The 24,582-nt window shown below is 38.8% G+C and overlaps 1 protein-coding gene across 2 annotated transcripts in view; it reads left to right on the top strand.

The window, feature by feature from the left end:
• The window catches only part of FRMPD2 (FERM and PDZ domain containing 2), a 67,203-nt gene that overhangs the window by 15,839 nt on the left and 26,782 nt on the right, over nt 1–24,582 (top strand). For both annotated transcript variants that reach the window (XM_086752590.1, XM_086752589.1), the window contains exons 8-28: nt 1,557–1,707; nt 3,322–3,393; nt 4,051–4,225; nt 4,987–5,137; nt 5,234–5,372; nt 6,280–6,432; nt 8,650–8,835; nt 9,596–9,752; nt 12,327–12,537; nt 13,485–13,588; nt 14,534–14,632; nt 15,762–15,869; nt 15,988–16,104; nt 16,583–16,818; nt 17,400–17,504; nt 19,158–19,251; nt 19,708–19,793; nt 19,967–20,114; nt 21,133–21,347; nt 22,629–22,727; nt 23,714–24,078. In XM_086752590.1, coding sequence (XP_086608716.1) covers nt 1,557–1,707; nt 3,322–3,393; nt 4,051–4,225; nt 4,987–5,137; nt 5,234–5,372; nt 6,280–6,432; nt 8,650–8,835; nt 9,596–9,752; nt 12,327–12,537; nt 13,485–13,588; nt 14,534–14,632; nt 15,762–15,869; nt 15,988–16,104; nt 16,583–16,818; nt 17,400–17,504; nt 19,158–19,251; nt 19,708–19,793; nt 19,967–20,114; nt 21,133–21,347; nt 22,629–22,727; nt 23,714–24,078 — 3,171 coding nt within the window. The remainder of the gene's footprint in view (nt 1–1,556; nt 1,708–3,321; nt 3,394–4,050; nt 4,226–4,986; nt 5,138–5,233; nt 5,373–6,279; nt 6,433–8,649; nt 8,836–9,595; nt 9,753–12,326; nt 12,538–13,484; nt 13,589–14,533; nt 14,633–15,761; nt 15,870–15,987; nt 16,105–16,582; nt 16,819–17,399; nt 17,505–19,157; nt 19,252–19,707; nt 19,794–19,966; nt 20,115–21,132; nt 21,348–22,628; nt 22,728–23,713; nt 24,079–24,582) is intronic.

Genomic DNA, 24,582 nt, shown 5'->3' with positions numbered 1-24,582 from the left:
CTGGTTGTAAGCATCTGCAATTGAATTTCTACCAAGATCACCATCCTATTGCAAGTACCATGACAACAGCAGAGTTGAAATAATTAGTTTGAAAACCACTGATTTCCCATATAGGAGGATAATGAACACAAAACTTAGTCATGAGTTTACTATCTATAAAGCTTACTAATGTCATCATGCTCACTTCTGTAAGCAGTCCAGCTGACATAATTTACATCTCAAAGTTAAGCTTGTAGGTATATGCAAGGCTATGGCCTATATATAAAGCAGACACGGCTGTCAAGTCTGGCATCTCTCACCTCACAGGACTAATAATAGGAAGTGTTTTCAACAGGAAAAGAAAGTCGTCTTAATACAGCATCTTGGGTTTTGAACTAACAGTATTTTTATACTCACAAACCTCACTTCAGGTCATTTTTAGGCATATTCCTTAGTTGAATGTTGATCTTTTTGAAGTTGCATTGACAGAAACAAAAATACCTAGATATCTTTATAGACAGAGGAGTGCAAACTAGGATAGAATAGAATAGAGCACAGCAGAACAGAATAGTTCAGCTGGAAGAGACTTGCAACAATTATCTAGTCCAACTTCCTGACTACTTCAGGGCTGACCCAAAGTTAAGGTATGTTATTAAGGGCATTGTCCAAATGCCTCTTAAACATGGAGAGGCATGGGGCATTGAGCACCACTCTAAGAAGCCTGTTCCAGTGTTTGGCCACCCTCTCAGTAGATAAATGCTTCCTAATATCAACTCTGAACCTCTCTGATGCAGCTTTGAACCATTCGCATCTGTCCTGTCACTGTATTCCAGGGAGAAGAGATCAGCAATTACTCCAATAACTTTAAAAGGTTAAAAACCTTTTGAAACTCCCCAAATAGTTCCCTGAAGCAACTCTGCAACATGCAAAAGAAAAGGATAAAACTTTGGGATAACAAAAAAGCTTCTGTGTGACTTAGGCATTTGTTAAGAATGTAATTAACAAAAATGTACCATTACCTTACGGGTTAAAAGTTTCTGATCTGAGATTTCACACATCTTTCTCTTAATTAAAATAAAAAATCCCTCAGTTCCCTAAGACATTAATTTATTCTAATGAATTAGTAGTCAAATAATTTAGTTCCTATTCCTGGAAAATTCTGAATAATCTAACAACAAATGTTATGGTTTTCTGAAGTTTTTTGCTTTGGAAAATAAGAAATGAGGAATTGACTTCATCCTGTAGAATTCCCAGAAAGGCATGGGGCTAAATTATTTGCCTGTTGGCTTCACCAGACTTAAACCAGCTAGATCTGGCTCACTCAATGAAAAAAAAAAAAAAGGACTGTTATTGAATTAAAGCATAGTTTAGATTTATTTATAAAGGGCATCAGTAATATTATCCCTGTTAAAATATTTTTATTTTTCTGTAAAGAAACACTTAACAACTTATAACTGACATTGCCCTGGATTTCATAATATTCTATCACTCAAGATACCTTAAGCTCTTTGTTCTCAAGTCTGTGTTGTTTTGATTGCATGCTATATATATTGCTCACTATGACACTTCCTTTGAAGGTCAGTCAGTGCTGTAGAAGAAATACCTGGTGGAACTCAGAAGAACAGCAGACAGAACCTGCTAAGTTTAGGTTCCACCTTCTCCGTGTCTACAAAGGACTACACAGCAGCTGCTGCATCACAGAAATGTTTGTTCCACAGGAAGGAAAAGGTGACTAATGAAAAACATATAAGCTGATTTCAAAATGTAAATATCACTAAAGAGAAACCCCTCATCCAGTTATTCACCAGTGATGTGCATATTAGCTACTAAGTCATCTCATTAGATGAGTGTTCTAAATTGACAGACTCCAAATTAGGCATGATCCACTTGTGATAACTCATAACTGAAGGCAGTGAAAGCGCTTGTCCATAAAGACTAAGCTTATAATTGAACCCTCTCTGACCTACATGTGTGATTTCTGCAAGCATCAAACACCATATGGACTCTGTTCATCAACCACTTTGACAGGAGCTTCAGAACAGCAAAAACATTTACAGAGACACTGAACCCAAACCCTTGCTGGTCAAGGGTACTCCAAGGACTTCCTTTTTTTTTTTTTTTTTTTTTTTTAAACAGTGTATGCCTGGACAGAAAGCATAGGCTAGCAGTGTATGTGCCAAAATAGTAGTTCACCTAAGGGTCTATTTCTAGCTGCTGATTTGTTGTAGGATTCTGTTAAATGGGAAGGATAATGTTTATTTGGCAGTTGGATCACAAAAGTCCAGAAATAACTGAATCACAGAAAACTCCACGATGCTGCTCCCCATGGAGCTTTCTGTTGTGGAAGTAGAAGGGACAGGTTTTGGGCTGGTGAGTCCTTTCACCTGTTCCCAGTTCACAAGCTCAGTACTGACCAGTGACAGAACTTTGATCAAGAATTTCAATTAGATACTTTGGAAAATTATATTTTTATATATAAATGTAGTTTCAAATTTTGTTATCATTTTTGCTGGGATAATAATTGAGTTCCTCAGAAGGAGTCCAGCTAGTGTTACAACAAAGTGCTAGTCTCTCTTTATATGTGATACAAAACTGCATTGTTTGTTGGCAAGGCAATATTAGCATTATGAAATAAACCATATATTTTCTCAAAAAAAAATCAAAATAGCTTAAGGTACTAAGTCATAGAGAATGACTGGAAGAATCTACATCTTACTACTTGCAGACATTTAGTTATTGCTATTTCCTTCAAGGATCTAAAAGAATAGATGAACCAGAAAAAAAACCAATATGAAAATTCCTTGAGGCGGATGCTCAGCAAGAAAACAAAGCATCTTGTGCTGTTAATATCTGTTGAAGTTAAAGCAAAATAATACAATGTCTGCTATTAAGAAATATCAGTCAACTTTCATTACAGGGAAGAAAGAAGCTCTGCATTTTAGTCTGGTATTCTACAGAGGCTAGGCTTATGAAATCACAGTGGTGTGTATTTACGTGTATGTGTTTGTGACTGTCCTCGTAGTAACTTGGGAATCAAATGGGGAAAGATCTCAGAAGAAATTAAGTTTTTGTAAGTATAATGAAAATAGCTGCCTTGCAAAGGAAATGGATCTTGGTTAAGTGTCTTTACAGAAGAAAAGGCATGAGCTTAGCCTTAATTAGACCCCAGAGAGGCCACACAGAAAGGACTCCAAACAGAGAGAAGTTTTCAATCAGCATTTGCTGAAGTAAATTAGCTACAGCATACAAATCAACAGAAATGGGTGTCATTGGTACTGGTGTTTGGGAATCTTCATTACATTAAGGAGACATTTATTAAATCTCTAAATTGCCTCCTTACAGTTTTCAGGTCCAGAATTTATTATTTTGTCTAGTGAACCACCAGTGACCTTGCAGCTGCCTGGATCAATTGTGGTAAGTATGAACATAAAGAATTTAGAACTAATCTAGTGATCTTTTAGTTGGGGCTCTTTGTATGTTGCATCTGAGTCCCAACCCAGTATCCTTGCCATGTTCTCCTCCTAAACCAAGTTAGGGTTTCTGCAGAGAAATAAGTCTCAATAAGACTTGAAAGGAGGTAATTTAATTCTCAGTGCTACATAGTTATTTCTGTTGGTGTGAAAATAGCTTAATTTATCCTTCTCAGCTAAGAACGTTCACTAGCACAAGACTTTTGAGACAAAGATTATACAGCAAATATGCTGTGGACTTCAGTTTGCAGGCACATCCTCTACCTTTCATTAAGATAAGGTAAAAGGCTGACAGCATACAGCAGTAACAATGAGGGTAAAGAAAATTTGGAATTACCCTCAAATCTAGAATAACCCTGGTGATTGTAGAGTCTGAATATGCTCAGCCATTTTGTTGGGATTCCCTGGGTTTTTTAAAAAATTAGAAATGTTTGGGATATTAATTTATGAGAAGGGAGGCAAGGAATAGAGCATATTGTGGTGACCAATTCCATCAGGTATTGGTCATCAGAAGACTAAGGGGCCTCAGTAGTAAAATGCTATGGAACTTGCATTGTTTATACTTAACACTCATTTTTCACTCTTTGTTACATGTTCTTAGACTAAAAAAGGGAAATCCTATTTGTCCCAAAGGGATCTCAATGTGATTCTACTCAATGGGCAGTGCCTTGAGGTGCAATGTGACATCAAGTCCAAGGCAAGAGATATTTTCAACACCGTGGTGGCATATGCAAACTTGGTGGAACATTTCTACTTTGGCTTGGCTTACCTGAAAGGTAACGAGACACAGCTAACTGCAGGAACAGTTCTCTCCCTTAGTGTCTCTGTAGTCACTTTATTAATAAATTCCAGTAAGATCCTTTAAGATCCTCAAATGAAAAGTAGATCCAAAGCTTAAGCTAAAGTAAGGTATGTTGGTTTAAACAGCACTGCACTGATGTAAAGCATGTCTACCCTAGGATTGTGCATCACCACAGCCATACTGTTACTGGCTGATATTCCCATGCAGAAAAGGCTATGTCTCAGCCTTGCACTGGAATAATACTGAGCCATGTAGCTCCAGCAGAAGTTCCAGGAAGCACTGTACTGAGGAAGGCTGAGTGCCTTTGTTCCTAGATATAAGCTGGAGTACAAGCTCAGCTATTCGATCTACAAGACCCACATCTCCCTAGCCCGTTTCTCATGGCCGGCACAGATGAGGCACTGAGAAGCAGCATACCTTGGGTGTAGGGCATGAGGATTACAAAGGGGTGCACAACCTGAATGGTGAGCAGAATGCAAGTCCCATCAATTCCTGAGTGATTCCATAGATACCATACGAATCCAGCATCTAAAAATTGTAATTCTAAGTTACACACTGTTATCCTAAATTCTCCATCAAAGAAGCAATAAGTTAAGCCATGACACAGAGAAATAAATCTCAGCTGACATCCATGATCCATTTTATTTTTTATTGCTAGTGATGCACAAGACAGCAGAACTTTGAGCTACTGAAGTATCTCCAGATTTATCACAGAACCCAAAACTCTCATTTCAGGTAAAGAATTCTTCTTTTTGGATGAGGAGACGAAACTCTACAAAGTGGCCCCAGATGGCTGGAATGACCAACCCAAGAAGAAAACCTCCATCATTAATTTCACACTCTTTTTAAGAATAAAATTCTTTGTCAACCACTTTAATGTTATCCAGTAAGTGCATGGTTCTGCTGACTGCATGAAAACCAGTAACATTTAGGGTGGCTGTTCAAGGCTTCTCCTGTGTTCCTAAATCCTTTTGTGTTCCAGGCATGGCTTGACAAGGCATCAGTTTTACCTGCAGCTTCGTAAAGATATTTTGGAGGAGCGATTATATTGCAATGATGAGACTGCCCTGAAACTCGGCGCTTTGGCTTTACAGGCAGAGCTTGGCAATTATGTTTCTGAGGTGTGGATAAATAATATATTATTTCTCAGAGGTTTCTCAACAGCTTTTGCAGCTTTTGTTTGTCACATAGAGTTTAAAGAAGAAATGTGAATAGCACATAAATTCAGCTAAGTCCTTCAGTAATGACATTTAATATTTAATTAAAAAAAAAAAAAACAAACCAACATTTTCCTGATTAAGGAGCAGTAATGAGCCAGACAAATTTGGCAGGAAATATGGCAGAATGATGAAAGACTGTTGGTCCTTTATAATTGATAGCATTGCAAAAAAAACTCCAGAAAATCTGTAGAAAATTTCCAACATAGGCACAGCTTGGATGTGCAGAGGGGCTTAAAGATATTAGAAAACATGGAAGAAAAAAAATAAATTCACAGTTATTTTGTATGTAGGCTCAGATCCACAATGCAAAGACAGGAAGGTCGCTGATGGTATATCTGAATTAGTTATCCTAGTTTTGAAGTGTATAGAAAATACTCATTTATGTTCTCTGCCATATCTTCACTTAGATAAATCAGTGTAGCTCTATTAATTGAACTCTGAGTGGTCTGATCCATCTGGTCGGGTCCATCCCGGCACTGGGTCCCCTGCTGGAGGTTGTACTGATGCAGCTGTAGCTGACAGCTCTAAGTGCAAGACTACAGACATGCCTGTAGGCCCAGCTCTTTTCTCCCCTCTGCACAGAGAAGTGGTGCATGCTTCAAGCACCTGCCTGAACACAGGTGCAAGAGGCACATTTGACTCTCAGGATACTACCTGCCGTTCCCCATCTTCTTTTAGGAAATGGCAACAGGGTGACTTCCGCATATGAGTCACCTTGAAAATGGAAATGCACCAAATAAGAAAAGTCAAGAAAGGACAAAAGCCTCCTCTTTCTTTTGTTTTTTTTTTTCACTTTTTTCTCCCAAAGATGCATGGAAAGAGCTATTTTCGTGTTGAAGACTACATTCCAGCAAGCCGAATAGAGAAAATGACCCTAGCATATGTACAGCGAGAGCTTGCTAAATTACATCATATGAATCGTTCCCTATTTGAAGATGAAGCTGAACTAGAATTTTTAAAGGTAACTTGCCACACCTCAAACATTATTTATTTATTTTGTGATGGAAAGCCCATATCTACCATTGTCTATTATTTCCTTTTTGCCTGAAACAGTGGGTTTTAGATATGGTGAACAAATTTGAATAGTAAAGAAAAACCTCAGAATTTCATTCTGCTGTAGTTACTGTCACTCTACATCACGTTTATATGGTAGGTTTCCTTTCATTGATAGTTTATAAAGGGTTAATGTACATTTCAGGGCATTTTCAACATCCTAAGCATTGATGCAAATTTTCAGCATGTTACCAACATGTCTGGGTTCCAGATTATCATAAATACACCTACTGAATGTATTAGAGAAGATTATAAAACACGGGAATACGCACTTTCTTGACTTCTGAAACCACAGCAGCTGTTCAGCCACTTCCTAAACATGTAGTGATTATTTATTTAAAAATATCTGTGAACCCTGGAAGTAAAGAAGGGGTTATCTGAAGTTTTTTCTCACATGACCATTTCTCTAGAGCTCTACAGTGTCACTATGATGTGGAATTTAATTTTTTCCCCTAATTTCTCCTTCTCCCCCTTTCTGCTTTCCATCAAATGAAAAATATCAGGGATTAGATAATGGATAAATATCAGTAGCCATTTTCCTGCAGTGCCACATGCTTTTATTTATAGCATCATTTTAGTTCAGTGGCTGTTTAATTATGTTAGTTCCTCATCTAACACTGTCAATGGAACTGAAGAAATAGATTGAAGCTTTGCTTTAATGACAGTCCCATCATGCGTGGCAAATCCAATGAAGAAAAGCAGCTTTGTTAGTATCTGTTTCAATGAGTAAGTCTGTAGAAGGAGTCAACACATCATACAAAGTGAGAAAGCTCCCATGGCAAGAACTTGCAAATTCCAAATGTGAAAGGGATTAAAAATTAAAACCCAGATTCAGCTAGTGATTATAGATGCCCCAGTTTTCAGGACCTGAACATTTATGTGCTCTGGATAGTTTCTGAAAAACAGATCTTCTTAAAGTGTTTTATTTTGGTCACTGAAAATCTCTATTCACGGTTGAAAAGTCATTTGGGGATTCTACATTAGCTTCCCAGAAAAAAAAAAAAGTCTTAGAATAAACTCATATTGATCTGCAGATCACAAAACAGGATGGAAAACCCTCATATTCCATAGTTCTGTAAAGGGTCTGAGTCACATTTTGACATTTTGTGGCCAAGTGCAGGAGGTAGAAAGATAAGCAACAACACCCAGAATCTCTGAGTGAGTGACTTCCTCAGAGTATCCTCTGCACAATCAGATGGCAGGGCCAGAAGCTGGCTCCTCTGCCCCTTGAAGTATCATCCTACTTAACTTTTCACTCAGCAATGAGCACTGTGCAAGAAAGAAGGAACACTGAAGATCTGTAACTATAAAGCCTGGCACTAAGGGGAATTCTGGGGCAGTGAAATTCCCTCAAAAGTCATTAATATATTTAGGTGAGATACTTTGAGGTACAATTTTGCAAACTTAAGATTCTTGGTAACGGAAATTTATAAAATCTGACTTTAAAGGATGATAGCCATGAAGGAATGGGCATATGTACCCAAGTGAGTTCACTGCAGGCTGGGAGCTGTGATGTCACTGCAGTTAAGATTTCCAGTTGGTCATCACTATTATAGAAAGGAAACCACACAAGCCCATAACAATGTCAGAGTAGCCCTAGCACCAAAGTATTAGCAGTTTTACTAAGGTCATAATATTTGCTGTACCTTGAGGTTTCTGAGTTTGCTCATGGAAACAAAGACACAAAAAAGAAAATTGAAAGAAACAAGGTTTAACAGTAGTCAAGCAGCATTAATCCTGCATGGATTTCTATTCAGAAATGTACACAAGTGCCAAGTAGCAGCAATGCTGAGTACCTCAGCGCCACTGTAATGTTTACATTATTGTGCAGGAAGCTACATAATCATCCTGTCTCTTCCAATGAGGTGTGTGGGAAAGTGTTATTTCAATTTTACACATGGAGAATTAATGCATGTAATGGTTTTATGACGTACCAAACAAAGTAAGGTGATGATTCTGTGAGGCAGTAGGTATGAAAATTTGGTAAGGGTTTTCAAAGGTTTCTTGACAGAGCGAAAGAATATTCAGTAAAGACACTCAAAACCATTTCTTTTCCCATCTACCTACCTTTTCTTCCCATGCCTCCCTTTGAATAATACATGGTAAATGCACTTTTCTCTACAAGGTGACTCAGCAGCTTCCTGAATACGGAGTGTTATTCTATCGTGTGTCCCAAGAGAAGAAAGGAGCAGGAGGGGACATCATCCTGGGAATTTGTGCCAAAGGCATCATTGTGTACGAGGTCAAAAATCACACAAGAATTGCCAGTTTAAGATTCCAGTGGCGTGAAACAGAGAGAATTTCAGCTCATGTGAGTTGGAACCAAGTGAATCTCTTCTCTACTACTTTACTCCATTTCTGCCTGTCATTTTGATAAATTCATTGCATTCAGAGCCAGAATTAGACTAATTCTGTACAGGCAAGTCATTTTTGCAAACAGTCTAAAATTAAGGCTGGATCTGGATGTGGATACCAAGATATCCAGTTCTTAGTGAGGTTTAGTTCTGGAGTTTTTTTCCAAGGCTGGAGTCAAATTAATATAAAACTGAATAATCTAGTGTTAACTATCACAGAGACTATGTCAAACCTCTTTATGGTATATTCCATATTCATTCCTCTCTTGTTTTTACTTCCCTTTTTTCTTTTGTTTTCCTACCTACATCAGGTCATGGGATCATGTCTCCCTCTTTCCAGATCTCTTTATTCCCATCCTCATCTCTTAGTGTATTGATGTCTATTAACCAACCAGTATTGGTGACAAGATTGTGACCCCTTCCAAATGTTATTCTGCTATCAGAGCTATATCAATCTGCCATCATACAGTGTAGGTATCAACCTGCATCACATTTCTCAGCCCATTTGCTCTCCCAAAAATGGCCCTTCTACCCCTTGAAGATATTTTAATTTTCACATTAAATTGGTCTAATCATTTTAACGTCTGTAGGGCCAAATTTTGCCAGTTCTGTCAACCTGCACTGGACAAAGTAACAAAATCAGACAAATGAACTTTCAGTGCCTCAGTGTAATAACTGATATATGAAGCAAGCTGTGCTTTTTTTTTTTCCCTGTAGAGAAAAAAATTCATGATTGAAAGCAGCTTCAGTGGCAAGAAACACACCTTCATTACCGATACAGCAAAGACGTGTAAATATCTACTAGACCTCTGCTCTGCCCAGCACAAATTCAATGCACAGATGAATTCTAGGCAACTTCGGCAAACTTTATCAGGTGAGGTATAAATGCACTTTCATCATTCTGGCCATAGGACAAGGTTAGGTTTTAGGAAAGGTGCATTCAGTGAAGCTGAGAATCAGAACCTGCCACATCAGTTTCACTGGGCTTCAGCTTCTCATTTGCAGACTAGAAAATAATGTCTCCTACTTCACTGGAAGTTAGAGGTGTGGAAGTCTAATTTAGCCTGTCCTTGTGAGTGGGCATGTGCAGGGGGTGGAGAGGGGTTCTCTGATGATAATAACTATGTAGCTGAACTCAGATGTTTAAAGAAAGCATGATTACACTTACCTTCAGGAAATCTGCTGAGAATTCTGGAGAAACATATCAGACTTATCCCAAATGCAACCTGAGAAATGTCCCCCACAAAGAATAACTGTATTAATGTCCAGAAACACTGGAGCTGAATTTAGTTAACTGATTATCTTTGTAAGACATGAGTTCAACCCTATAGTTCAGTCCCAGGACAAAACCACTAAACCAAAGGCACACCAGTCATGCTCACTCAAGTATGTAGCTGGTAGCTGCTCTTATTTTAGATTTTGCCATGTCTGTGAAAGATATGAGTAACACCTCCTTAGATTTCAGATTCTTCATCATTTCTAAGACAAGGTTCTGGTCAGCAGAACAGCAGGGCAGTTACATAGCACTTCTCACCCATGGTCGTCAGCATGGTCTGTAAAGAGGGGCCAGGATCATTATGTGGAAACTGAGGCACATAAGAAATAACAGCCTAAGATGAAAACTGTCATCTGTTTTTACTTCAGTGGAGCAACATGAGTTTTCACTAGCTGTTGCCTTGAACAGAATCATGATTATTTACAACCACTGAGTATTTGACCCAGTGAGTCATAGCAAGATAATCAAGTGTCATGCCTTGTCTGCTGGGATACTCCTTTCTCTAGTAAAGCTGTAAAAGTGTTAGCAACAGATTGTATCATGGGATATAACTGGATGATTGATATATTGCTTCTTTCCCACTAGAATTATTTCATGAGAAGTGAAATTCCACTTGCACAAATTTGTTACCATGGAAAAAGGCGCTACAATGACATTTAGGTTCAAGGCACCTTTTACACCTTGGGCTCTTGTTGCTTCAAACATAACTTAGTAGGACTGTAATTTGTAGCCTACAAATGAGTGCTAATAGTGAATCATAGTTTCCTGTGTCACATTTGCTTGTGTTAATACATCTTAATAAAAATGACTACATTCCATATACAAGACAACAAAAAGATTGAGAGCTAAGAAAATTCTAACCCAAGTCCTGATCACAAGCACCCCAAATCACTGAAAAAAGCCAGATTTACACACACCATGTGACTACGGGTTCTGAGGTTTGCTGTGAGCTTGCTGTCCCAGGAAAAAAAAGGCATTGTGAAGGCAATGACAGTAGTTCAAAATGCTGCCTTTGCCACCACAGTGAGGCTGTAAGAGACTACAAGGCTCTTTCTGCATGAGAGAAACTCTTCCTTCTGCTTCACTGTTTGGATGTATAAGTCACTATCTCTTCAAAACTTAACAGCAACCCCCTACTTTGAAATCACCATGGCAACTCTCAAACCTCACTAATACTGTGGACAGTTAAGCCTTCTGCTGCCTTAACACATGCCCCTGATCAAAGTCACTGACGAAAGAGGGAGCCGAGGTTTAATGTTGCAGAGTCGTGTTCTAGAAAGCTGCATTCAGGCTAATATTTTTTTAGGAAAACACACGGGAGGTCAGCTGTCACATACAAGCAGAATTAAAGCTGATATTTGTGCTAGCCTGTGCCATGTAGGGTTCTTGTTTTTCTTTCCAATGTGTCTCCAATTGCCTGCTGTCCCCCTCTCCTTCAAATCCTCTCTCCAGCCCACCAGTTGAGAAGCTAAATAAATTAATAATGCCTCCTCCAGCATTATCTTGTTTCAGGGAAATACAATCTTTTGAGAGCATAGACATGTCTATAACAGAGCCCAGATGTCATTAAGCAAGTAGTAGATTTCACGCAGAGGTGGAAAATTGGATGGCAAGCATTGCCACCAAGATGGTCCCCTATGCAACTTCACTTGTGGAAATCACTCTAAGCAAACAGCCAGCTCCTTGGCCCCTCTCTGACCTTAAGAGAGCATGTGTTAGTAGAGCTCCTGTCTTCTCAGATATATGTATATTGCAGTGGTGGGCCCATGAATGATAGGAATTATCAATCTGGCTAATTCAGTCTCTGACAGACAGATCTTTCTCATAAACTGAATGTTTACAAAATATACTTTACAGAGATATACAGGTTTAAATCATACAGGGTTGTACATTTCATTTGCCTTTGTGGAAAGTGAATTTGCATTATAATTCAGATAAGTGAAATCTAAATACAGCATATACTTTCTATGAAACAAATGTATTGGAAATCCTTTCCACTTAATCCAAGGCCTAGATAGCCTCAAGGATAGCAGAACAAATGTATCTGTGATGTCAATCTTTTTTGCTGGTACGTTCAAAAGGTTAGACAGAAAGCACCTCTGAGCTTAAAAAAATGAGATAATATCAGTGGATTTCTCTTTCCCTCCACCTCCTCTCCCCCTTCTTATTCAGAGGAAAGTAAATTTGTGGAAATAGACAAATCACACTCTGCATACGCAGCTCAGCGTGAACACCTTGCCCTGATTCAGAGACTGTCTCGTTCAGAGAACGTGCTTTATGGAGCAAACCTGGAAAACATTTCTGCTGGGATGATGAGCAAATCTTGTGATAACCTCAGTGTGGAAGCCAGCAACAGGACTGGAGACAAAAGCAATCTTGGCAGGTAGGTAGGTTTCCTTATTCCTTTAAATGTCTGTAAGAATACTCAGTCATAGACTATATCATTGCAAACCTCTATGGTAAACTGTAAGGCAGATTTTTTTTTTTTTTTTTTTGCAGTCTTTATTGTGGTCACACCTAAAGGCCCCATCAGGCCTGGGGCTTCATGGTGCCCGAAGTAGTGCAAACATAGGCAGGAAGCTAACAGTCGAACAGAGAAGAACTTGAAAAAGAGTGACATTTGAATTTGTACCAGACTCAGGAATTAACCAGTTATTGGGTTATGGAGAAGGACAAAAAAAAAAAAAGGGAGAATAAAAGTAAAATCTTTAATGTCTGGGTACCTTCTCTGGAAATGGCAGTATGTGAACAGAATGCACAGTAGAAGCTGGTTTTGAGCAGCTCTTACCTAATCGATTTCTCCACCTCTAAAGGTGCAAATTATAGGGAAAAGTGTAAGAACTTCTCCCTTTTCATTTGCATTGGTACATTCACCAGTGTAGGCAGTAACTATAGCTGCACAGTCTCAAGGCCTTTGATGAATCCTAGTTCCTTTTAGAATAGTAAGAGTTAGAATAGAGCCAAGAAGAACATGAACTACCAGGAAAACTTTCAGACTTGGTTTTGTCTAAATGGACAGCAGGGCTAAATGAATCATGCTGAGGCTATGCTGTTTTTTCCTGATGCCCACACTCAGCTCAGAGAGAAATACAGAGGGAAATCAGTCGTGATGTGACTGGTCTATGGCAGCTGTTATTTGGAAGCAAATGCTGGCAAGGATAAACTACCTCTCCCCTACAATGAAATGTGGCCTAGAAATCAGAATACTCATTGCAAGGCTATAAACATGTGCCTTCCTAACTTGGCTCTGACAGACTAATGACAATGAAAAGCACTAAATACCTTTGCTGATTTGTTACTGTAATGCAGCATTCATTTCCTGCCGTGCAGATCCACATCAGGGCTATCCCAGTCAGAAATGCACATCAATTTGAATGGAAAGCAAAGGAGTTATGACTACCTCTCTATCCATTCAACTCAGAACACAATCAGTGGTGAGTATAATAATCACAGAGAGACAGTACCCTTTCATATTTATTGTTTCAGTAGCAGAAGACCAAACTATATTCTGTTTACAGATTAAAGAATATCCTTTTGGATTTCTAATCCTGGGAATTAGCCCAGAGTTTAGCAATAAAAAGTGTTTTCTTCCTTTTCACTCCTGCTTTCCATCAGGATCAGTACTAAGGGACTTCATGATAAAATTACTCTATCAATAGTGCCTAACGCTTTTCTGAGACGTAGTTTGGTACACCCAGAACTCTCATGTGGGGCAATATCCCTATACTTTGAAGTCATTATTTGGTTTGCAATTGAAATCTGCAACTCAATAAATAACATGTGAGATAGCATAGGCTCCAGGTCCTTCCTCTGTTCTTGCATGACACTAACTGGAATAAGAACTAGACACCTAATTTTCTAACAGGAGCCATATTGCATGCACACAGTGAGCAGATCTATGGAATACGAAGCTATGATGATCTGGTTGGTCCATTTTAAAATTAGAACTGTACTTTAAATACAGTGTGACAATTGTACAATGTTAAGTTGTGTTAACACTACAAAAGTCACCATAACTAATTGGATTGCACCTACAGAGCAAAAGCAGTTTCCAAAGGAACCTACAGGAGATTTTGTGTCCAAATCGCCCTCATATTCAATGAGGGCTACATGCCTGACTCTTTAGATACCCTAATCTTAATAAAAACATTGCAGATAAATGTATGCTCTCCCAGAAAGGAACATTATAGGAAGAGCTCACACAGCTACTGTACATACACTTTTCTAAAGAATGCAAATTTCCAAAGACTTGTTTGACCTTCCTTCCTGAAGGACAAATTTTTTTTTTTTTAATTTTTGAAGCCCCATTTTGCATACTATATGAATCTACTGTCTCCCTGCATTAATCTGCATTTATTCTAGCTGTTTTGTTTCTGCAGCACCTGGATCACCAGCCATCCAAAAGGAAGTTTTGCTAAGTGGTCTAGAAAGAGAAATAATTTGTGTCAGCCTAAAACGTGACCCTAAGAATGGATTTGGTAAGTAAGGAACATGAATGTTATGTTTGTTACTGAGACTGTCAGATTCTGGTGCTAACACTGATACTTGCTGACTCAAGCTAAGCAAGATTGTAATCTTCTTCACCTCATTTATTCTTCTTATAGAATAAGACTACCAAACTTTGTGAAGGACTTAGAATTTCTGAGACTGGAAAGGACTAAACACATAAATCAAGACCACAGTTTTTTTTCAGAGGATTAACTAAGGCTACAGAGGTCAAGGACACCAAGTGCTGAGAGTAGAATGAATGGAACAAGGGTCTAGTTTTGTATCTGAAATATATGTGCAGTGATTTTATTTATCTTAGGCCTTACACAGGGGGAGATGATGTTCTACAAACCTTTCAGGTGTTGCCTGCGGGGGTGCAAAATATGTACAGAAGATTAATATGATTTTTTTACAACTTTTGGATTCTTATTTGGATAACATTTTTGTTATATAATACACTATTGCACTGTATCCTGTTCTTGTGGAAGAGTTCAGCGGACCATCAGGTTTCACAGCTGACTATTAATATTATTAAACATCAGATTTCTAAATGGTGCAAGTCTGTGTGGAATATCCTGATCCCAAACCCAACTATTCTACCAGTGAGAAGAACATATTCTGTAATAGGCAGAATATTCTGAGCTAGGATAGTAAAACTGAACTACTTGACAATAGATTTAATTTTCTTAGATATTGCTTGCGTATCCATTAGAAGTTTACATGGCCCAACTCAGGGGCCCTAGACCACACAATGTAGAACAATGTTTGAATTTATCTAATGAGCTTTTATACTATTTTCTTCTTGCAGGTGTTAAATGCTAAGGTCCACATAGTTTATGGCTCTTCTAAGAAAGTAGTTGGAACCTTTAAAAGTCCCAAGCCAGGAAAGTATTCTTATTGAGAAATTATATTTAAATAGCTCCCAAAGTCACCAGCACACTTTAATTATAATGTGAGTTTAAAGGTCTCCCAAATCAAGACCTTGATGCAGTATAAATCAGAGCTCCCCATTCTCTGGGGAACTTAAGCCATTGGAGTAAGAGCCTTTTGTGCTTCTAAGGTTCATCTTTTCTGATACTGCCAGTGTCTCTGCATTCTCATGCTATCTCATTTTTGCAGGTTTTGTAATTATTGGAGGAGAAAATGTAGGAAAATTAGACCTTGGTATCTTTATCGCTTCAATTATCCCTGGGGGACCTGCAGACAGAGCTGGAAATATCAAACCAGGTCATTGTCCTTAGTTTTTAATTAGAATTAAAATACTTTCATGGTTTAAAGTTAGCTACTCTGGATTTATTTCCTTATTTAGATGTACTTTGTCTTGTTTTTATCCTTTTTTTTTAAGGAGGACGACTCATCTCTGTCAATAATATTAGTCTTGAGGGCGTTTCATTTAATACTGCAGTTAAAATCATACAGAATTCTCCTGATGAAGTGGAGCTCATCATCTCTCAACCCAAAGGTATAAAGGCAATTGCCTTTGCTGGCTATGGAATGCTAATAGCTAACTCAGGACACTGGTATTTGTTAGGCACTGGGATGTAGTAGTACTTTCTTGCTACTCAGTGCCAGTTATAGTAACCATACCCTAGCAGTGAAAATTGTCAACTTCTAGTAGGTATCATGTGATCTCTGTTCTACAGTCAGTGTGAGAAGATCTATTGTGGGCTGCACTGCTGAATACTAGGGGTATATTGGCATTTCTTTCTCTGCTAGAAAGTCATAGTCCTCTGCAGTGGGCTTCATGCAAATACATTTCTCCCACACTTATAATAGCAGCGCTTCATTTTACAATGACTGATTCATTTCTAGATCTGATTTCACAACCAGTTGATGTAGGAAGTTACTTTGTCCTCCTGTGCTGAGGTATAATAATATTTGCCTTCAAGTTAACTTACTGTTTGCATTCAGCAATGTTTTATTTTGGTATGGCTTTACAGACATGTATGAAGAAGGATTAAATGAAGAAAAGAATCTATCAAGAGGAAACAGCACTAGTGGATCTGAGATCTCTTGTGTAGATAGTGGGAGAAAAAAGATTCAGGATTGTCACACAGCTCTTCCCAAAGAACAGGAGATAAATATAGATGAACTTGAGAAGGCTCTTTCCTGGAATTTAGCACCAAAATTGGGCCCTAGGATTCCAGTTCCTTCAGCTGATAGCCTGGATATGGAGGTAACTGAGATTTTGATGCCGTTCAGTAATATTATGCCCAGCATGTGTCTTAACAACATGCCAGCTACCTTAAAAATGGGAAGTAACAGAGAAATTACAAAAATGAGGAAAGGAGAAAGAAAACCTTGGAAGATGTTGCTTGTTAAATTACACTAGAAATGTCAAAATGATAGACACCTAGAACATGTGAAAAAATGGGGAAACTGTTCCACAAAATGTTATTAAAAATTCTTCTCCCTTCTCCAGCAGAGCTACAAAATTTTGATTATTTTCTTGCAATCTCTTAAGTTTTCAACCAGACACAGAACAGCAATATTTTATGTCTAATATCCTACTACAAGACATCCTCCCTATCTATACTTAGCTTACGCACTTTTAGATAGATTCTATTTTGAGTAACATTAGTGTAAGCCTGAAATAATGTCAGAGGTATAAATGGTACCATTCCAATCTTACTACAGTGACAGCAGGATCAAACCCTTTATACCCTCTGGAAACTCTCTGGTTTTTTTTTTTTCTTCCTTTTCTCCCTTTTCTATTGAGATGCTGTAGTCTCATTAGTGTTTATATTTTTGAGACAGGAAGCTGATTCTTCGCACTTACCATCTCCATCTGAAACCAACTCAAAGAAAATTTATACTGTGGAGCTTGTTAAAGAAGACGGGACTTTTGGAATCAGTGTGACTGCAAGTGTTACTGTTAATCTTTCAGTGTATCTATCTGTCAAACTGTTACATGATCAAGAAAGGCATAGGGAAGTGTATATCTGCGGAACAAAGATAGAAAATAGGCTGGTAACAAAAACTGTTAGTATGGCGTGTTTCAAACTTAAGTGTCTGATTGATTGACAAAGAAAACATAAAGTACTATCTCTGCTCATTCCCCAGTTTTTGCCCATAGAATCTGTGAAAGTGTGCCACCATAAAGCATGTGGCAGTACAAGCCCTCCTCAACTCAATTTGAAAACAAGATCTACCACTGAAAGTGGAGTTTGGTCAGGGAGGGATAAAGCCAGAGTCTCTAGAAAATGCAGTGATACAAATAATTCTCTAAGTCATGACTGGTTTTGCTGCTCCCTGAAACTCAAAGGCTATGTCTGTATAAGCAGCTTACACAGGACCATGGCAGGGGCTCAGGCAGTGGCCCACAGGCACCGTTTAACTGTTGACAGCCCTTGATATGGCTTTGGCCTGTGCCTCAACAAGCAGAATAGCAGAAGCCATCCCATGCTGGGCAGCTGAAAGTTCAGCTGTGTGGACTCAACGTACACCATGCTTTTTACTCTGAAGGCCAGAGAAAGGGCCCTAGCCAATTTTGTTTCCTAATAATAATTTCCTAAGGAAATAAAGTTCTCCATATATTTAGAGGACTAGGGAAGGTGAAAACTATCTGCCACATTCGAAATAACTCCTTGTCCTAGCTATCAAAGTTGAATTTACCCCTCCAGGCTGAGATCTCTTTACAGTCCTGGCTAAAAGGACGTGGGAAACAACAGCCATTTAATTGCCCGCAGAAGAAACTGAGAGCTGCTTTTTCATCTGAATTTGGCCAGGGGATGTAGCTGGACAGAATGTGATTCTTAGGTTAATCTGGAATTCCTCTGAGCTGTAGGCTTTCAAGTGGCTGCACAAGTTCAGGTCCATGCTTTATATATTGTCTGAAAGGTTAATGATTGCTGAATGGATATTGCATAGTTTGGAAGCTGGGCTAGAGATTGATTGAAAGATGCAACCTCATGTTTATGTTGGCACAGGGAAAATTTATGAGCATTTAGTATTTTTTATGTAGCCATGTAGAAATCAGTTCAGTAGGGCCTGTTGTGATAGGACAAGGGGTAATGGTTTTAAAATAGAGGGAGGTAGATTTAGATTAGATTTTAGGAAAAAAAAAAAAATTCAATGAGGGTGGTGGAACACTGGAACAGGTTGCCCAGAGAGGTGGTGGATGCCCCATCCCTAGAAACATTCAAGGCCAGGTTGAATGAGGCTCTGAGCAACCTGATCTAGTCAGGCATGTCCCTGCTCTTTGCAGGGGTGTTGGACTAGATGACCTTTGAAGGTCCCTTCCAACCCAAACCATTCTATGATTCTATGATTCTAAATGCATTGCTTTCTCCTGAGAAAATAGAACAAGATTACTGCCTAGGGAAGTATATTACAACTAGATGGCACTTTGGAGTAACATCCTCTTTCCTTTTTTTCCTATATTTAAAAAAAAAAAAAAAAAAAAAGTAAATCCCAAAGCAGTTGCTTTGCAATGCATGTGTAAGTTCCTTTAGTTTTTATCACAGGAAGAGCATGTGAAGACTCCACTCTAATCTGTGGGAATATGTTTTGCAGGGTGGAATTAACACTAGTGTGCGTCACGGTGGGATATACGTGAAGTCAATTATTCCCAGTGGACCAGCAGATAAGGACGGACAAATAAAGATAGGTAACATGTCTGGCAATAAAACTCTGGACTGCAGAACTCAATGTTAATGTGGAATGCTTGCCACGGGGAAAATGAAACACATTTGGGATTGGAGGTCATATAACTGAAATGTAATATGCAATCCATCATTCCTCAGGCTGTCCCTGTACACTGAAGAACCAGGAGCCTTGTGCAGTTACTCTCTGTAGCTGCACGTCAGGCTAGTGACTCTAACATCTACTTTCAGTGTTGCTGTGATAACCAGATACTATCACTGTATTTACTTACAAAATACCCTGGTATGTTTTAAGTGCTAGTTACAGAACGCTGTATAACAAGCAGTATTGCTTTCATACAAAGTAACATAATTCGACACATGTGAGCATCTATTGTAACGTGAGTAGCTTCAACCTTTACACCCATTGAACATCAAAGGAACTTGACCCTTTTTTGTTTGTTTGTTTTCTTTTGCCTCAGGTGACCGCCTGCTGGAAGTAGATGGCATCAGCCTCTGTGGCATCACCCACAAACAGGCTGTGGAACACCTTAAGAAATCTGGCCAGGTTTGTACAACAGCAGAGCTGAATAAGATACTCAGTAGAATAAACTGTACTTAATAGCACAGTAGCAAAGCTGGGACAAAAACAGCTTTCCTCCCACCCCATCAAACCTCATTCTCCTAAAAAAACAGCCAGGGATTCACTGCTTAACTGGAACCTGTTCATCATTGTTTTAGATTGCCAAGCTGGTTCTAGAAAGGGGAAACTACCAATTGGCAGAGCCATGCTGGACTGCTAATAACAGAAAGGAGGATCAATGTGCAGTTGTTTCTGTGGCAACATCCTTCACAGATGGTACCAAGGACTGCTGCTTTTTGACAGATGGTGAGCGATAAAAAAGGAATTCAGGGTGACTTCTTACAATGTGCAAGAAAGGAATGAATGAAAATAATTCTATGAAATTTCTGTGGGCTGGAAGGAAAACTGCACACCGAATAAAAATATAATGTGCAATATTAATGGCATTACCAAAAATCAATTCTGAGCAAAATATTTCTCATGTACTTAGAGTTACAGTTGCTAGAAATAGCAGAATTTATGCTAGGCATCAATACTGCATCTCTCAGCCTTCAGGAGATGGGGCTGGCAGGAGACATCCCTGTCTGTACTCTACAGCACTCTTGGGCAGGAAGCAGCTGTGTTGATGTTGCTAGTCTGCCACCCAAAGAGAGCACGGCCAGCACAACTGCTGATGCTGTGTCAGTGATGAAGCTGGGTGAACTGCTGCCTCAGGGCCAGGACTGGAGGGTGCCCTCACTTCATTTCTTAAAAGCAGAAGATTCAGAGATCACTTCCACTGAATTTGGCCAAGAAATCTTTTACTGTAAGGCTGTCTCATAAACACTAAGTCTGAACCATATTTTCCCACCCCTCTACATTGTCCCTACCAGAATGGGTTTCAGCTGCAAGTATGCTATTTGTTCTTGGCTGGAAAGAGCCGTAGCTTTGATTCTAGCTTATGCTGGTTAATGAAGGACACAAACTAACATCAGACAGCTACAGAATAGTAAGACCTACCCAAGAAGAATGTCAGAAAAGGATAGCGTTTGAACCTTTTTATGTTGGTACAAAAGGCTTCTTCCTTTAGGAGCTTGTACCATATGGCATAAAGTCTGTGAACACATGGTGGAATAGAATCCAGTTCTCCCCATTCTCCCTGTGCAATTTTAAGAGCTCACATAAGTTAAATGAACATCAAACCCTTCTTTTCCCATTAGTATCAGTAGATCTACCTCTGCAGCACACAGGGAAAAGGTCTGCTGAGGGTATAATTTACATCAGCTCCTTCAGGGGGTACATATGCCATGGCTCCCACTCTTTTTCCAATCCCTGCTTTGAACAGATAATACATTTGAAGTCAAATTGACAAAGAATTCTGGAGGCCTCGGCTTTAGTGTTCTGCAAATGGAAGGAGATGCTTGCGAACACTTTGGAGGAGCTATTTTCAGGATCAAAAGACTGTTTCCTGGGCAGCCAGCTGAAGAGAGTGGTGAAATTGAAGTCGGAGACATCATTTTAGCTGTGAATGGGAAACCTATTCAAGGACTCTTGTATCAGGTACCAGGCAGTACTATCACTGGGACTCCATATGGGTAATATGTTAATAAGACAATGGGATGAAATTCATTTAAACTTAATTATCACGTGAGGGGGTCAGAATTTGCATATAATGAATCTGATTTCTATGTAGGATTCTTGTTTAGAATTCTTCTGGAGAATTTCCTTCCTAACAGAATTCTTATACAGAATTTCTTCCACTATTTAATTTGTAACTTTGTACTACTGATGCATCTATTGTTAGATGCACACCACTTGTTAATTAGTTGGGTTCTTTATTGCTGTTATGCACAATTGGAACATTTTTTCCCTGTGGTCATTTGTGCTTTGCAATGTCATGCTAAAACCACGCCCCAGATTCAAACCTCTACCAGGTGAGGCAAATGTAGTGTAACTTTTTTACCTGGAATGAGAAATTCCGTACTCACATGAAGAAATTAAATCATAAAAAAGGACCATATGCAGATATAGGTTTTTTCATCTAATCTTTTCCCCTTATGAAAAATCCCTGGGTTTTGTATATGAATATGCATTGAATATTGCATAGATGATTGGTAACAAACAGAAGTGATGAAATAATGCAATTTTCCCACTGACAGGTTCTTCCTATCATTAAATAGCTATGGCAAAATAGAAGGTGCTGTAAGTCCTAGACACCCAGGAGAGTGCTGTGATTGTACTCAATTATATTTTCTGACCTTGAGTCTGTCCTTTTCTAGCGCTGTCTTGCTCTCTGACTCACAGCCTTTTTACTCAGTTTGTGCAGAGGGGCAGATGGGGTGTTTGGGCCTACAGCATTTTTTTTTTTTTCATTTAGATTAAGTATTTCATCTCCCAGTATAGCTGAAAGCTGAATGCCACTGAATACATGTTATGTCAAGGAGGGGCTTTGAGAAAGTCTACCTTTGGTTATGTCAATATGGCAGTCTGTGGAGCTATGCTGATATGATTGACTGGAGATGTGTCCCTGCCACATCACAAAGCTTGAATGCATTTGTCTGAAAATCTTGTTTTCCTCAAGAAAGGAAAAATAATTTAAACATATGTGTCTGTTGGTGGAAAAACAGTTTGTAAAGAGAACTGACTTTAGTTTTATTCAGATAAAAAACATGGTCCACTTATATGACAATCATAGGGTAGTGGCCGACAGACACAGTTGAGAGGCACAAATACTACAAATTTGGCATTTACAATAAAAATTGTCTCCATCCCAGTTAGTAAAATCACATGTACTATAGACGGTGTTCCATAAGAAATCTAATATTCCTTCTTCCTGCTTAGGATGTCCTGCACTTGTTGCGAGGAGCTCCTCCAGAAGTCGTACTACTATTCTGCAGACCACCAAAAGGTGTTCTTCCAGAAATAGAGCAGAGTGCTCTGGTAAGGCAAAGCTTCTGTCAGTAAATTTGCTTCTGTAAACCTCAAAAAACACTAATATATTTTCTATCCAGTCTTGAAAAAAACAATCATCCCTTTTTCTCCACACCCCTTTATTCCATTTATTTCCCTTTCTGGCTTCAACTCAACCTTTAGAGTTCAACTGATTCTTCCTTAAAAACCAAAATAATAGAAATCTGACACAGCACATACCCAAGCAGATCTTCTAGTGATGCTTCTAGAAATGCTATACTAGATCCTCAGCCAGAAACTACAAATATTCTCAACTGCAGCTATTATAACTCGTGACCTTGTAATGATAGGAAAATAAAAAAAAAAAACTTGTAATATCCAGGCTACCTCCTAATAAACTTATATAAATGAAATAATGGTTTCAACTGGATATTGGTAGTTAACAGAATCTGCAAGAGTCAGAGTCAGGGGACAGGGAAAAAAAAAAACAAACAAAAAAACCCAGTAGACTCCAGAGACTAAAACAGTGTCATTAGGTGTGCTAGCATTATTATTCCTGCTTCTTGAACACAACTCATGGACACATACACAAGTACTCTTATAATGAACATGCATTTGCATTACTCTTGCTCCATGCAGAATGGCCCAGACACGGTTCCTGTCTCACCAGGATTTATAAGCGCTTTCCATGGGTAGACAGAAATGACTGTCAGGATCATCTCCAGAAAACAAATTGGCTCCTGTGGCTCTCTTGCAATGTGCCAAAACTGGAAGCCACTTCTACACAATGAAGAAAATATAGACACAGAGTTGAGGCATGATATGAAAAGAAATAAAAAAGGGGCAACCTCTAGCAAAAATTCATTGTGAAAAGTGAACCCCCTTCCAGCTACCATTTGGTATTTTCATATTCAGATGCTTATTGATATTGCCTCTTCAAATTATTTTGTTCATAAAGGAAAGAAGATGGGAGATTAAAAAAGGGAGTTACACTAACCTTTTTGTTATTTTGATAGACTCCAGCACCATCTCCAATTAAGGAGTTTGTAGCAGAAGTCCCGGGCAGTACAGAGGTAGGAAATAGTATGGATCAGTCTTCCAGTGATGGAGGTAGCACCTCTCCAGACCTCGAAGACTGCCTGGATTCTCCAGTGGCAGCAGATTTCAGTGAACCTCCTGAAGAGGATAGCTCAACTTATGAAGAGCAGGAAGCCGAGTTTCAAGAGAAGCCCATGCAGAAACTTATGACTCCCAGGGAGACTTTCTATAAGCATCTTTGGAAGTTTCATCAAGAAGCTGCCAGTTCTGAAGTCTTCCAGTCCCTAGAGGAAGAAGTGAAGCAGAACTGCTACTCACCATGTGAATTTGGATGGGCCAAAGGGTAAGGAATACTGTAATCTGCTCTGCAGACTTTCCTTCAGTTCTTAAGATTTTTAAAGTGAATTGCTTAGGTTTAAGTACAGGGCTCTCTGCTTCTAATCACTGCTGATTACTGAAGATTTTGAGTTTCCCTCTTATTCTGACTATCCTAATCTGCTGTGTCTATTTACCTCATTTTATTAGAATTTTGTGTAAGTCTGCATTGCAAGACAGTTGTATGAGTGCTGCACTAATGCAATCATTTATGCTGTTCAGCTGAAGCTGGCTGCAGTTTGAAACTCTTGTTGACTTAAACAGGAACCAAAGACTTTCTTATTCATTATATGATCTTTTAATTTCAATTTTCTCAGAGTTGACGTAAATAGGCACCAAAATTTTCCTTCTTATTGTATGATCTTTTAATTTCAAATTTTTTCAGAGAATATAAAAAAAACTCAGAAGACAAACTGTGATCAAGGAGCAAAACCAAAAAGTTATTTTCCGGTCTTCAGAAGCCAATAGAAGC

This window comes from Chlamydotis macqueenii, chromosome 7, assembly GCF_036417535.1.
Source record: "Chlamydotis macqueenii isolate bChlMac1 chromosome 7, bChlMac1.mat, whole genome shotgun sequence".
Lineage (NCBI taxonomy): Eukaryota > Metazoa > Chordata > Aves > Otidiformes > Otididae > Chlamydotis > Chlamydotis macqueenii.
Note: the sequence above shows the minus strand (reverse complement) of the source record. Positions and strands in the feature narration are given on the sequence as shown.